Consider the following 15,521-nt stretch of genomic DNA (forward strand, 5'->3'; position numbering starts at 1 on the left):
TCTGATTCTATTCAAGGTGTGTAGATCCTCCCTTGTAGACTACTCATCAAAGTGGTTAAGTACAAGTTCAGGCCCCTGCTTAGGGCCCAAGTTACCTATACGAGAATGATAAGTGGTTTACACCAATATTAAATTGCTCTCTCAAACTTCACAAATAGTTTAGAGATCAATCTCTAGCTTCAACAAACAGATTAAACACATTTTCCCATGGCATTGATCCTTCCTAGCATTCCAAGCCTTACCACCTTTAGCAGCCTCCACGTCAAGTTGCTTGCAAGCCAAGTGAAAGGTGATGAGCATGTTCCAGCTGACATACCTAGGCACCAACTTACCACCCATATCAAATGCATCATCAACAAACGAGACGAACATGAACCGTTTTACGTTATGGATTTGGGGGTTCTTGTCAGCCTCATGGAAAAATGGAACCATTGCCTTCCCAATGTTCAGCCCTTCTTTGCTGTCAAGTGTAACCATGAGCCTGCATTCGTTGCTGCATTGGCAACACTTGGTGCAAGCTTTGATTGTGCCAGCAAGGCCGAGATTAAGGCCGTCTTTGCGCATGGCGTAAGCCCTACGAGAATTTTATGCCAATCCATGCAAGGGTGAGTACCATTAAAGGTACACAGCTAAAGTCAGGGTCGATCTATTGGCGGAACAATATGAAATATGAATTTGAAGATAATAATAATTCTCAACAGAATTGTAATAATCAAATACAATAACAAATTTAGATGAAATTAATGTAAATCAACAAACACAAGTAGAGATACTGACGACTTTAGCGATGAAGGCTTGCAAGAATTGCAATGTTCTAAAGACAGATTTCGCCCCTGCCCTTGTGCTCGCATTTCTATAGGCGTCCATCTCCCAGGATTCAACAATCGATAATCCTTAATTGAAGCACTTCAATTTAAGACTATGGCGAACCAATTATATATTTGTACTCTCAAGACATTTAGAAAGGAAACCCAAAGACTATATAGAACTCATCAGGTATCCATCAATAGACGCAACTTTTGATAGCAAAAGATGCTTCTATATTTGACAACCGCATTCAACAAAGCAATTTCTTTTGAATGCTAACAAATAATATCAATTGTTCGAGCAAAACTGACTCTTGTATTTTTTTCACTCAACCATAAATTTAAATATTATAATATTTAATTAATATTATAATTATTTAATTTCCAACATTCCCCCACATGAGTGAAAATTTAAGAAGAAATTTGAGAGTACTGGAGGAAAAGAGATGCATTTGAAGAGGTGTCTTTTGGACTTGAACCTATCATAGTGAATACCTATCGGATTTACTTGGTGACGCAGTGGATATAATGAACTTGAACTGTTCACCGTAGTAAACCGAGACAGTAGGAATCACACATCTCCAATCCTAATATATTATGGTTCATACGGTTGTGTTCATTTTGGTCCTGAAAAATTCCCGGATTCATGAGAGCTTTAGAGAACTTAGCCATCTCGTTCTCATAAAAGCGACCCCACTTCTACTCTCACATAGGTAACACACTGATTAAGAATAGTTTGCTCTATTCCTCTTATTATTTATAAGATATCAGAATCATTAAACATAAGTATCCTTTATACTTCTACAGACAACACACTACTTCCGTCATAGGAATGAGGTATAGTGTGTTAATAACTTCGAATCATGCCCAACTAGTTTTCCTATTGAACCTAGACCATGGGATCTCCAATCAATTAGGTTAGGTTTCCGCCCGGCCGATTCATTCAATATGTTGGCTTTGACCTCATTCCCCTCAATGCTCAACTCACTCTCTAGTCCAACCTTTTAAATTTTTGGATCCACTAGGTTGAGTATGAACTGATGGTAAGCACATTCCATCTTATGAAATTATATTCATTCAAGAGTAGTTGTTTTCAAAAAGTCCTCCATGCATTTTGTTGGGATCTTGTGACCTTCGACTCCATGGACGAAATTCATAAGATCAAAAGGTGCCACCCCAAATGTTCCTTGTTGCTTCGAATTGCTGTACTGAGTGACAAGAGCTCGTGGCGTTCATTCAGGACCAGATTTGGTGCATTGTCTGAGGAGGTTGCACCACTCCTCAGACACGCACACAAACTAGGGTTAAGAGTGGTGGGAACTTCGTTCCACGTGGGATCGAAAGTGTCTCAATCTCAAGTGTACCGCAGAGCAATAACTGCAGCTAGAGCCGCATTTGATGTGGCTGATGAGCTCAAAATGCCCAAAATGCATGTGCTTGATATTGGTGGTGGGTTCAAAGCAAATCAACTGTTTGATGAAATAGCCGAGACCATAAATGTTTCCATCAAAGGCTACTTTTCTGATCATCAGTCAGCTTTTGATCTGATGGTGATGGCTGAGCCAGGAAGGTTCTTTGCTGAAACTGCATTCACAATGGTTGCAAATGTGATGGGGAAGAGAGTGAGGGGAGAGAAAAGAGAGTATTGGATTAGTGATGGAATTTTCCAGCATACGACATATCCTCTATGCAAATCTCACCGCTCCAAATTCTAAGTCCGCACCAAAATCAAGTGACATATTCATCAACAGTTTTTGGGCCGAATTGTGATTCATTGGACACAGTTGTTGCTGACTGCAAACTGCCTGAATTAAAGCTGAATGATTATCTTGTGTTCCACAACATGGGCGCCTACACAACTTCTGCTGGAGCCAACTTCAATGGTTTCTGCATTTATGCTATTCCCATGTACGTGGCATTTACAAGTGCTAATAATTAAACTAGATTTTGTTGGGGCTGGTATGGCTGATGCTATTTTCCTGTAATTTCTTCTTTTCTTGTCTATTAAAAGAGAGAAACTGTCAGAAGTGGGGAGTGGAAAATAAGTTTTTTGGACTACTTTCAAAAACAAAAATTAAAGTATCGTGTGATCTTTCTCATTGTTTTACTTTAAATCTTGTTTAGCTATTTCGTGTGATCGAAAAATTACTATATTCTGGGTAGATGACATTGTTCATATTTCCCACTTTTAGTATAAATAAATATTTATTTATATTATAATACGTGGATAACTTATATTACATGTCTGTATTTTAGTACGATCATATATACTCAGGGCTCGTTTGGTACGTCACACTGTATTGACTAATTTCTGTCAAATAGTATTAATCTGTTTCAGAGAGTACTGACTGTTGCATGATGGATTTAACTAATTTAAGTTGATTATATAGCGAGCTAACAAACACTGTGAGTGTAGAAAATATGTAGTAATTAATGAAAGAAGATGAAACACACCACAATCGTTTATATATAATGATTTACTACAATAGTTTACATTTTATACATTGCATGGTAAGATACATAAGTGACTTAGTACCACATAGAGTTCCTATGAGGTTCAAAATTTTCACTATCTTCATCATCTCTATGTGTAGAGTAAGTGTATTGTGAAGAGTAGTCATCAAATGATAAATCCCCAAAATAGTTTTGCATGTAATTGTTAACATGTCACCCATATGGATCCGAGATTGGTTGACGTTGTCCATGAGCAAAATCATTTGAAGATTGAGTCTCGGATTCTTTCCATGAGCTGCTCGAATCCTTCCCAAAAGGAATGGGATATGAAGGGTAGGGAAATGGTTGGTTATGAGTATAATAATAATTACTACTCCCACTCCAACAGAGTCCGAAGTTATAGATAACGAATCACCTTCTTGACTTGACAAAATCGCCTTGCCCCTTTCTCTACGAGTATAGTCCTTCCCTATGGCACCAATTCCTGGTCCTGCCCGCCTACTCCCATGGTCCTCATCTTGTGAACTTTGTCAAAGTAAAAAATGTAAGGTCCATCATTCCTTGCCTGTCCATGTCTCAATATTTAGAAGAAAAAAGAACTTACCACTTGGACGCCACAATACAAAGCAAACCAAGGATGACTAATTTTACAAGAGGAAACACCTTGAATCCCCTTTGTGTTTTTTGCCTTTTTTTTGCCTTTTTTTTTCATTACATCGATATTTTTGATATTTTAGCGATATTATAGCGATATTGTAACAAAATATTGCTGAACTGTGAGCGAAATTATTGATGTCAATATTTTCCAATATTATCGTCGATAGTCTCGATATTTATACGATATGTGCATGAATACGTTTCGAAATATCCGTGATTCGAAAAAACGATAATATCCTCGATATTTCGTCGATATTATCGATATTTTAGGCTATGATCTTGATTGCTCACTTTTGTTGAGTTGTAGTCTGTTAGCTGGATATCTATTGTCGTCTTTTATTGGTTACATTATCAATTCATCATCCCCGCAACTGTCAAGTTATCAAAGAATTAAAAAAATAAAGTAGTATGATCCGATGTTATTTGACGAAGTACCAAATACAGTATAATTTAGTCAAATTATCTGTCTAGAAAAACATTAAAACGACTTATAATATTAATATTGAAACCAATTTCTTCTTAATTTGTATAAAAATGGGGGCCATTCTGCATTGATTCGTTATCTATAACTTCGAACTCTGTTGGATTGGGAAGTAGTGACTATAATTATACTCATAACCAACCATTTTCCTACCCTTCATATCTCATTCCTTTTGGGAAGGAATCGAGCAGCTCATGGAAAGAATCCGAGACTCAATCTTCAAATGATTTTGCTCATGGACAACGTCAACCAATCTCGAATCCATATGGGTGGCACATTAACAATTACATGCAAAACTATTTTGGGGATTTATGATTTGATGACTACTCTTCACAGTACGCTTACTCTACACATAGAGATGATGAAGATAGTGAAAAATTTGAACCTCATAATAACTCTATGTGGTACTAAGTCACTTATGTATCTTACCATGCAATGTATAAAATGTAAACTATTGTAGTAAATCATTATATATAAACGATTGTGGTGTGTTTCATCTTCTTTCATTAATTACTACATATTTTCTACACTCACAGTGTTTGTTAGCTCGCTATATAATCAACTTAAATTAGTTAAATCCATCATGCAATGCATTTCCTTCCAATTTTTTGTGATAAACTAATAGATAATTGACTAAATAAGCATCCTCCAAAGTTTCAATAAAAATTTCCAAGTTTTCTTACAATTTCCGTTGTTTTTATTCAATTTTTATCGATATCGATAATATCCCGATATTTCCATCGGAATTTCCGTGTTTTTGGACTACCGATATCGCCGATATTTTAGACCTTGATCAAGATCTCATGTTTAACAAAAAAGAACTTGTGACCAATAAATCAGTAACACCAAGGGCATCTGAGGGCTGGAAAACTCAATCTAGTTACTACAAATTTCAAGTTTCCAATCTCACAATGGAACTTCAAATAGTATTGTGCTTTATAAGAGATATAGGTGCAACAAATTGTACTAGTAGAGAAATATGCAACAGTTCGCATTATATTTGTAACACTTGAAAGAAAAAAGACAATTAAAAAAAAACGAAACATGGAAAAACAAGAATCAATAACACGTACAATATAATAATTCCCACTCAAATGGATATCAACAGAGAAGTTTTTTTGCAACTAATCCCAGTGTTCCATGCTTCTTAAATTAAACATTTGATTTTAAAAAAAAATTGTCAAAAAGGAAAAATTTATAACCTAATTTTCACAAAAATTTAATAAAACAGGAAGTATATCATTACAAGAAAATTGAGTATTTAAGGCGTGCATAAATGCACGCCGTAAATGTGTTTTTTCGTCCCCTTTTTATGGTTTGCATTCACACACCTTAAATGGATGTTTTCCTTTCCTTTTTTACGGCTTGCTTTTAGGAAAATTCTACAATGGGCGTGGTGTATCCATGCGCCCAAAATATCAGCCGTTGGATGAGTAAGTGGAGATGAGGGTCAAATCCACACCATTGAATGTTGGTAACCTGCTAAAAGGGTTGGTGTAGGTAAAAGTGAATAAAATAATAAGTGAACAGAAAAAAAAAAAATAAAACCAGAAAAGAACTACAGGACGACAGAAAGGAAGAAGGAACAGAAGAAGAGATCGTGAACTGCTACAGGACGACAGAAGGAAGAAGGAACAGAAAGGAAGAAGAGATCGTGAACTGAGGCAATCCCACCAACGGCACTTTCTCTTTCATCTCTCCCTCTCATCCCCTACATGTGAATCACTTGATTCTGGAGATGAAATTGAGAAGATCTTAACTCTCGGTGGCTGGGCATTCTGCGTGGTTCACAAAAAACCAGTGGAAACGAGTTGCTGTTGCTGAAACGTATTGAAGTGGCCATTGCAAAGGTAAAATTAATAGCTTTATAGTAGTTCATCCTTGTCCACACTTGAGTTCCCAAAAACCAGCAATATAAAATTTTGCTATATTGATCTGCTCAAAGAAAACCAGCTATTTGTATGGGTAATTTTCCCTATATGAAATCAAGTAATTATGTTATTAAGAAAACCAGAAAAACTGAGCAGAAATTAATGCAGCCCAGGAAGCAACTAAGCAGAAGTAAATGGGTTTTTGATTTGCTGAAAAGAAAACCATTGTAATTTGAGTTATTTCACAGACAAGAAACACAATATGATCAATGTCAATATCTTTCTCTTCTTTAATGTTGGGCATATTGTTAATGTTGAAAAGTTTGTGAGTCATTTGAAAAACATTAGATAGAATTTCTTAATTGTATTGCAAATGCCATGATATTTGTAGCGTTGCATTTTGGTAATGGAAATGTAAGAGGTACTTCATAATGTCATTTTGAATGCAATTACCAATTAGGTAGTCCTATTTTGCAATTATTGTATCCATATTGCCATGTTATTGATAGCCTCTAACATTCTGAGAACATATGTGTTTTGTCAATGCAATTGACAAACAGTTACTTCTAATTGCATTATAGTCTTGCAATTGACAAACATAACAGTCTATTTGCATTATAGTCGTGCAATTGCCATTATATGTGCACAATTATGAAATGTAGAATCTCTCAGTAAGGACTTCCTTCATGATGGAATTGTATGTTTATATTTCTACTAAATGCACTTGATGTGTATCCATTTATTTGCATATTAATTATGCCATGAAAAACATTAGATAGAATTTCTTAATTGTATTGCAAATGCCATGATATTTGTAGCGTTGCATTTTGGTAATGGAAATGTAAGAGGTACTTCATTATGTCATTTTGAATGCAATTACCAATTAGGTAGTCCTATTTTGCAATTATTGTATCCATATTGCCATGTTATTGATAGCCTCTAACATTCTGAGAACATATGTGTTTTGTCAATGCAATTGACAAACAGTTACTTCTAATTGCATTATAGTCTTGCAATTGACAAACAGTTACTTCTAATTGCATTATAGTCTTGCAATTGACAAACATAACAGTCTATTTGCATTATAGTCATGCAATTGCCATTATATGTGCACAATTATGAAATGCAGAATCTCTCAGTAAGGACTTCCTTCATGATGGAATTGTATGTTTATATTTCTACTAAATGCAATTGATGTGTATCCATTTATTTGCATATTAATTATGCCATGAAAGACATGTTGCCTAGTTTCAGGAAATGGATGCAGAAGCAAGTAAAACGAATGGAATTCAGGGCCAAAACTCTGTCCCTAAGAGTGAAGGTTATTTTGCAGAGGCTGAGTCACTTGAAGAAACTGAAAATGTCCCATCTTTACAGATTTTGGGTAGTAGAACAGAAGAAAGTACTGAGAAAAGCAGACAGTTTGAGTATGATGGGTTGAACTTCCAAAATATGAGCATTGCTGATTTCTCGGAGAGAGAGTTTGCAAAAGTTGAGGAAGCAGAAAGATTTTACTGCAACTATGCCCTTGCAATTGGTTTTAGCATAAGAAGAAGTCGTTTGAGACGTAGCGAGGGGGGGGTTGTGATGGGAAGACAATGGGTGTGCTCAAAAGAAGGGAGTAGATCAAAGAAATGGACGAATAGAGATGATATGGTTCGTACACCAAGGAAAGAGACTAGAGAGAATTGTCACGCTACATTTGCTGTGAAGTATTGTCCTAACCAGGATGCTTATATTGTGACTAAATTTGTAAAGGAGCACAGCCACCGACTTGCTAACTCACATGAGGTGCCTTTTCTTCGTTCGCACCGGTGTGTTACGGAATCTAACATAGCACAATCTATGTCTATGAGAAAAGCCTCTATTAAAACCAATAGGACGTACGACTATATGGTTGACCAAGCAGGTGGATACAAAAAAGTGGGGTTCACCAGTAAGGATCTATATAACAGGATGGATTTCGAGCGTCGACAAGTGGTATTGGATGGTGATGCACAAGCAGCAATAAGCTACATGAATGGCAAGGCAATAGCGGACCCGAAATTTTTTTGCATGTTTAGTGTAGATGAGGAGAATAGATTGGCAAATTTGTTTTGGAGAGACTCTCAATCTCTACACGATTATTGTTGCTTTGGGGATGTGGTGATACTTGATAGCACGTACAAAACCAATGTATATGACAAGCCTTTAGTGGTGTTTGTTGGTGTAAACAACCATAACGCGACTACAGTTTTTGGTTGTGCATTTCTTGTTGATGAGTCTGCTGATACATATCGTTGGGTACTCAGAACTTTTTTGACTTCTATGAAGGACAAGAAGCCTGTATCTATTGTCACGGACGGGGATGACGCAAGGCGCGTAGCGATTGATGAAGTTTTTCCCGATGCACATCATCGTTTATGTACATGGCACATCATGAGGAATGTGAACACCAATGTGAATAACCCAGAAATAGTAAGGGAGTTTAGCTATTGTGTGCATGGTGGTTTGACACCAGTAGCTTTCGAACAACATTGGCAGCAAATGATAGATACGTATGATCTAAAAGGTGATTGGATCGAGATGATGTATCGTAAACGGAAACGATGGGCTGAAGCATACTGCTCAGGGCATTTTTTTGGTGGGAATACCACCACACAACGTGTCGAGGGTATGCATAAGAACTTGAAGGATGGAATTGGTAGAGGCATGAGGTTAGTGGAGTGTATTCCACGGATTGAAAGATCGTTATTGAGGTTGAGAAATGAGAATGTGAAGGATGACTTTGATTCCAACCATTCACATCCACTCCTTCGCACGCACCTTCGATCACTAGAGGAACATGCAGCTTCTATTTTCACTCACGACATTTACAAGTTGATAAGAAATGAGATAAACAAGGAGGCAAAATTAATTCTCGTGCAACCCGTAAGAAACAATGAAGATCCTCGTGTGTACACATTTTCCAAATTTGGAAGACCCGTTGAGAAATGGACTGTTGTGTACTACACGAAAGAGCAACATCTGCAATGTTCGTGCAAATTATTTGAATCCAGTGGAATTCCGTGTTGTCATATGTTTGGAGTCATGAAATGTGAGCATATGGATGAAATACTTCCGACCTTAATAATGAAGAGATGGACAAAGGATGCAAGACGTGGGAGTGAAATTGTAGTCAAGTCTGATGATGTTCCCCACGAAACTATTCAAATGGCTAGGTTTGGGTCATTAAGCGCTGATTTTAACAAGCTTTGTTTTTATGGGTCACAAACAGAAGTCGCTTACAAGAGGCTAAAGGCTGAATGTGGGAGATTAAATACTTTGGTTGAGACATGGAAGGAGCAACATGAGCAAACTAGTCTTAAACTAGGATGCCATAATAATGTTGTAAGAGACCCCATAGTTGCTAAGACAAAAGGAAAGCAAACAACGGGAAGCAAAGGCAAAAAGGCCCCACAATGCGGAGAGGGCAAGGTTACTGGTCACAACAAAAGAAACTGTCCAAATCTCATTGTTGGTGAGGGAGGTAAGCGGAAAAGGGGTTATACAAGTGACATGAGCGATATTCTTTCTAGTTTTGGACCAGAAGATGATACAACTGTTGGGAACATAACATTTTATTCCTCCTCGAGTGCTGTGCATGGGACTAAGATGTTGTCCTCTTCTTATACACCCCCTAACTCGGGCTTCTCATGTGGCGAAGTGTCTAGTGGCTCCACTCATTACACCTCTGATGGTTTCACCTTTGACACACCCGAGTATAGTGTATTGGAATCACAATTTGACACACAAGCCTCGCCACGTCGGGATCGTAATAGATTTTGGGTTCCATTCACCCCAATAAAATGACATGGATTGTAGTACTTCCACTATATATATGGTTTAGGTTTTATGTACGAAATATTCACTACTACCATATTGTTCATGTATTTCCCCAACTTTTGGCATGACATATATCATTAGTGTTATTTTGTATCTATGTTAATGCTACATGTAGGAGTTTTGATACATTAATATTGATATTTTATTATGCATTTGCATGATTAGAATGGTTAGATGCAATAAATTCCATTGTTTTTCATATTTAGCTTAGGTGCTTAATTATGAAGATAAATGAAAAATGGGAAAAATGATAGGGCAGAGTTCTTTGGAAATTGCTGAACAGTAAATATGATTTTGCAACATGAAATGGCAATTACACATTGGCTGTGTGTCGCTTTCATTGTCCAATTTAGAATGTTTTCACCATCAAACTTTCATAATTTAGTCAGATATAGTCATTCTTAGTGTTTGTTAAACTACAAATTTGACATAGTTAACAACCAATCTTTGTGGACAAAATCCTTGCACGCTTTACTATTTTTGAATATGTGCGTTTTTGTTCACAATGTGCACTTGCATGTTTAACTTGGAATAATTTGAATCTATTAATTAGGTTCAAACAAATATTTTCGCACAACATTCTGTAAATATCAATTTGTATTGTTTATGGTAAGGCATACAATTATTACAATGTGGCTTTAAATTTTGTTCCAAAAAAAATAAAAAATAAAAACAACTAAACCTCATGACTACCTTAAGTTATGTCCGACTCACCAAATTCATTTGGAATATGAGAGGAGTAAAGGTCGTTTGTTATACAAGGTTGGCTTGGCTTCGCCTTCACTAAATTTAGTACCATGTTTGTTTCATCGAGTCGTAGTCTTATATGAGATTGTTAATACCGAGCTCAGCATAACACCTCCTTAGGAGGGTACTACTAAATCCATGTGGAAAGGGAGAATTAACTGATCTCATGCTCGCATATGTATAAGATGTATATCTTATATGATTATTAGTATTATTAGTATTATTAATATTTATTTATTATTATTATATGTATATATTATATTATATTTATACTTACATACATATATACTATAATGTACTTATATACATGTGTTTTACACATATATGTATAGTTGTATATATACTTATATATATATATACCCGTAGCGGCGGATCCAGCAATATTTAAAAGACTAGAAGCAAAAAAAAAATTAATTATTACCCAAAAAATTTACATAACCAATCTCCCTTCCAATTTAAATAATACCAAAGTTTTTGCAGGCTTTGCATTGATGCTAGGTAACTTTGGTCCTGCAAAGGTAAGACTTCCAGCAATGATGAATAAGTCTTTTAGAAGAAAAATTATAAATAATAAAATATAATGAAACTAAATTAGTAAATCTGTTTGAAGCTTAACATTCCAGTACATTTAAGTAATAAATGTAATATTCAATTTCAAACCGTAATATTATCCAATTAGTCATACAATTGAAATGGAGTAGGATGATTCGTAAATTCACAAGAGGATTAGAGCTACACATATGCGAGTGAGGAATAAAAGAATTTGGGGTTTCATGTGAAGAGAAATATATTTGAAAAAAGCAAAAGACACAAAAGGTTTGTAAACAAATTCAAAACGCACAGCTTTAGTAAAACCTCCATTGCAACAAAAAGGAATTTTTTGGTTGAAATTTTAGGGCTTCTTTGGTATTTGATTTTTGTAACAACCCAAACTTTAATTACTTTTGTAAAATTAATTTATTTAAAGAAAAGACTATTTGCCCCTATAATATTTTATTATAGAAAAAGTTGACTTTTGTTCGGGAAGGAATTTGAAAATTTCCATTCTACCGTTGCGCACAGGACGTTGACACGAGTCCGTAGACACGTTGGCTCGAATCCAAGTCGTATCGAAAAATATACAGTCAAATTATGATGAGGGGCAATGGCGTAATTTCCGCAAATCAGATTTTTATATCTTACTTTCTTCTCTCTCTCTTTCTCTCGATCTCTCCGCGACCCAGCCCCAAGCCCCTTCAATTTTTCACACAGCGCCGCACCTCCAAACCTCCATAACCACTGACGCCGACCACCCCAACCCTCAAGACCAGACTCAAAACGTCCGGCCAGACATCGCCGTCACACCCCGAGCCTGCGACGCCCCTTCCGGTCTTCCAAGCCCTGGATTATCTCGAAAACAGGCAGATTTTTCCTTGAATTTCACGGCCGTCGTTCTCCGTCGTCCAGCCACCACTTTTGGCAATCAAGGTATGGATTTGCACCTTTTTTTCATGCTGTAGCTGGTGGTTCAGTAGGATTGGGTGTATTGATCAGATTTTAGGTCTAGTTAGAACTGGGTGTATTGGGTTTTACTTTTTAGATTGGCCTTGAGGTCCTCACCTTCATGACATTCACAGGCACCTCCAGGAGTTCTTCAACTTCGCAAACTCTTGCACGTTTACTTGTCCAACTCGCAAAGCTTCAAACTTTTCAGTGAGTTATCCTTTTATGTGCTCGAAATTTTCAAGGCTTTTTAATCACTTGCTGCCATGGCTGCCCTTACTGAAATTTGATTTTCATTTTGCAATTTTAGATTTTTTTCTGTCATTTTTTTTTTCCATTTTTTAACATTTTTTTGAGTTCAAACTACGGCTAGTGTATGTATGACTCATATCTCCATATTTTATTTTGCTAATGAGAGAAAATATGGGGGAAGAAAATAAATTTTTGACTGCACAAACTTACCTGGCATCTCTAAGTTGATCTCCCATGCTAGAACTTTGATTCACAGAAAGTTATGTACATTATTTTAAGATCAAAGGATTGCCTTGTCATCATGATTTGTGCGTATATCACTACCAGGAGGAGCCTTTGTATGACATGATATAGTTATGATCTGTATCAGCATGAAGTCAGGATTTTCTGCAAGTTATAAACATATTATGATCTTTTGGTACATTGAATTGAATGTATGCTTTTATGTATTAGAAAATTTGCCTCACGTGTCTTGCGTGTAGAACCCATCTATTAGAGTGGAGCCAGTTCTGTAAATAATGCCTCCTCAGCGGATTATATGGAGATATTATGTCATCTTGTGAGATACTTGAAATGATCCTCCTATGAAGTCATTGCTTTAATTTTAGATCCCGTTGTAAGCCCATGTCTTTGTAGGATTAGTTTCGAATTCCTTTTAGATATCATGCAGCTGGCAGTGCATTCCGAGTAGGCATTCATGTATCATATGATGCATTTTTATGATACTTAATTCTGTGACAATTTGATTTTCATGTTGCGATTTTAGATTTGTGTCTGTCATTTCTTTCCATTTGTCAAAATTTTTTTTTCGGCAAGTCTTCATTTTTATATGAACTTTGATCACGAGGTTGTGCTTGACTGCAATGGTTGATGAAATGCCTCTTTCAGAGTTTGAGACTCTCATTTTTCTATGTGTTTGTACTCTTCCGAGTAGGCATTCATGTATCATATGATGCATTGGTATGATACTTAATTATGTGATAATTTGATTTTCATTTTGAGATTTTAGATTTTTGTCTGTCATTTTTTTCCATTTGTCCAAATTTTTATTTCAGCATTTCTTCATTTTGATATGAACTTTGATCACGAGGTTGTGCTTGACTGCAGTGGTTGATGAAATGCCTCTTTCAGAGTTTGAGACTCTCATTTTTCTGTGTGTTTGTACTCTTCCGAGTAGGCATTCATGTATCATATGATGCATTGTTATCATGCTTAATTCTGTGACAATTTGTATTATTGGAAATAACTAGTGGGTCTGCTCTGCTGTAATATGCATAAGGGTTTATACTGCTTATTTTAATCTTTTATTATTATTATTTAACTAAGTTCCAATAAGTGAAGTGAAGGGGACAAGAAAAATATTGAGGAGATGTTTTGAAATACTTGGTTCTTCTTAAAGGGAAACTTTCAAAAACTATGCTATTGTGCTTAAGATGGTTGCTTTTTTTGAAATACATAAACTGGGTTGTTTTCCAGTTGAATAAGGCTGCACCGTGTATCAATTTGCATGTGTGTATTTAGTCATCAGATATTTTCTAGTAAGACTCGGTCAAACAAATTTCCAGAAAACATGAACTCGCAAAAAATTGAGAGAGAGAGAGAGGCTTGCAATGTACGAAATGTGCGAGTTATATTGTTTTTCAAGTTTGATGTCCCCAGTTTGTCAATTTCAAAATTTTTCACACTTAGTGGCGTGATTCCTATATCCCTTGGAACTTAAAATGTATGATATGCCTGTACATTCATGATAGTTAATTTTTTATTTTTCAAGGGAAGAGTATATTCAAATGTTTTCTCAGGTGATTCCAATATTGTTTTGAACATATTAAGAATAATGATAATTTCTGATCTAGCCTTTTGGCAAATGGCAAGCCCCTTTGGCAAATGGAAATCTGCTGTCCACTACAAGTTTTGTTCGTCTAGTGCCATGTATGTTGGTGAAGTTGTTTACCTAGTATAGCTAGACTAGTGGACAACTTGTCTCTTGTATTGTACTGTTCTCTTCTTAATCCAATTATGTTTCTGATTACCAAAAAAAAAAAAAAAAAAAAATTAAAAAAAATTGGCAATGAAGTGACAGAGAGAGAAGCAGGTAACAGTATATAGTCTAGTTTAAAATAGATTACAAAAACCAAGATGATGTGTTTTCTTCTTTGTTTTTGGTTCATAGGGATACTTCTCTGTTGCAAATATTATGTCATGCTGCCCATGATGGCAAATTGTGAGCCATTGTTTTAGGACTTTAAGATTGGGTTTTGGGATTATGTCCAAGGCCCAATTCCACTTGACATTTGTATTGCCTTCTATTCCCTCGGTTTTTGGTATCATTGTTATTATTTTTTCTTTACCAGTTTTGTATTTTTTTTTGGCCTTTCAGTTGTGAATATGGGGAAGAAGCCCTCGACGAATAAGACAACTTCCCAAAAACGCTGCAAAGGCAAAGGTGTAACTATGCCGGTGGCACGGAACAAGGCAGCAAAGGGAAACAACAACAGTTCTGCTGTAACCAGTGAGCGGGGTTCCAGTTCCACATCATACCACTCAAATCCTGCTGATCACCCTTTGTTTGGCGTGAGGCGATACACACACAAGAACCACAACTCATCGGATCCTGTGCTACATGTCAATGTCACTGACCATTTATCTTATAAGGTAAATATCCAATTGCATGCCACACTTACAATTACCTGAATACTGTCTACCAATTGGATGGTTCATCAATCCAATTGCATTTAAAGTGTGCGCAATTGGATTTCACATATGTAATTACCTGCCTATTGTATGACAATTGGATGAACTTAAGATATATGCACTTACTGAACACAAAGTTTGCCGCCTTGTACTTCCATCTAATGCTATTATTAATACTTGCAGAATACTTTGACGCACATTAAGGGATGCGGAAAC

The 15,521-nt window shown here is 36.1% G+C and overlaps 1 protein-coding gene and 1 pseudogene across 1 annotated transcript; both read left to right on the forward strand.

Moving 5' to 3' along the window:
- The first annotated feature begins 207 nt into the window (after nt 1-207).
- On the forward strand, nt 208-2,745 carry LOC117613354 (annotated as a pseudogene).
- Nucleotides 2,746-7,721: 4,976 nt separating this feature from the next.
- On the forward strand, nt 7,722-10,100 carry LOC117613353 (protein FAR1-RELATED SEQUENCE 5-like). The gene has a single exon (XM_034341962.1). The coding sequence runs from the start codon at nt 7,722-7,724 to the stop codon at nt 10,098-10,100; it is 2,379 nt and encodes a 792-aa protein (XP_034197853.1).
- Nucleotides 10,101-15,521: the final 5,421 nt, after the last annotated feature.

Source organism: Prunus dulcis, unplaced genomic scaffold (genome assembly GCF_902201215.1).
Source record: "Prunus dulcis unplaced genomic scaffold, ALMONDv2, whole genome shotgun sequence".
Classification (NCBI taxonomy): domain Eukaryota; kingdom Viridiplantae; phylum Streptophyta; class Magnoliopsida; order Rosales; family Rosaceae; genus Prunus; species Prunus dulcis.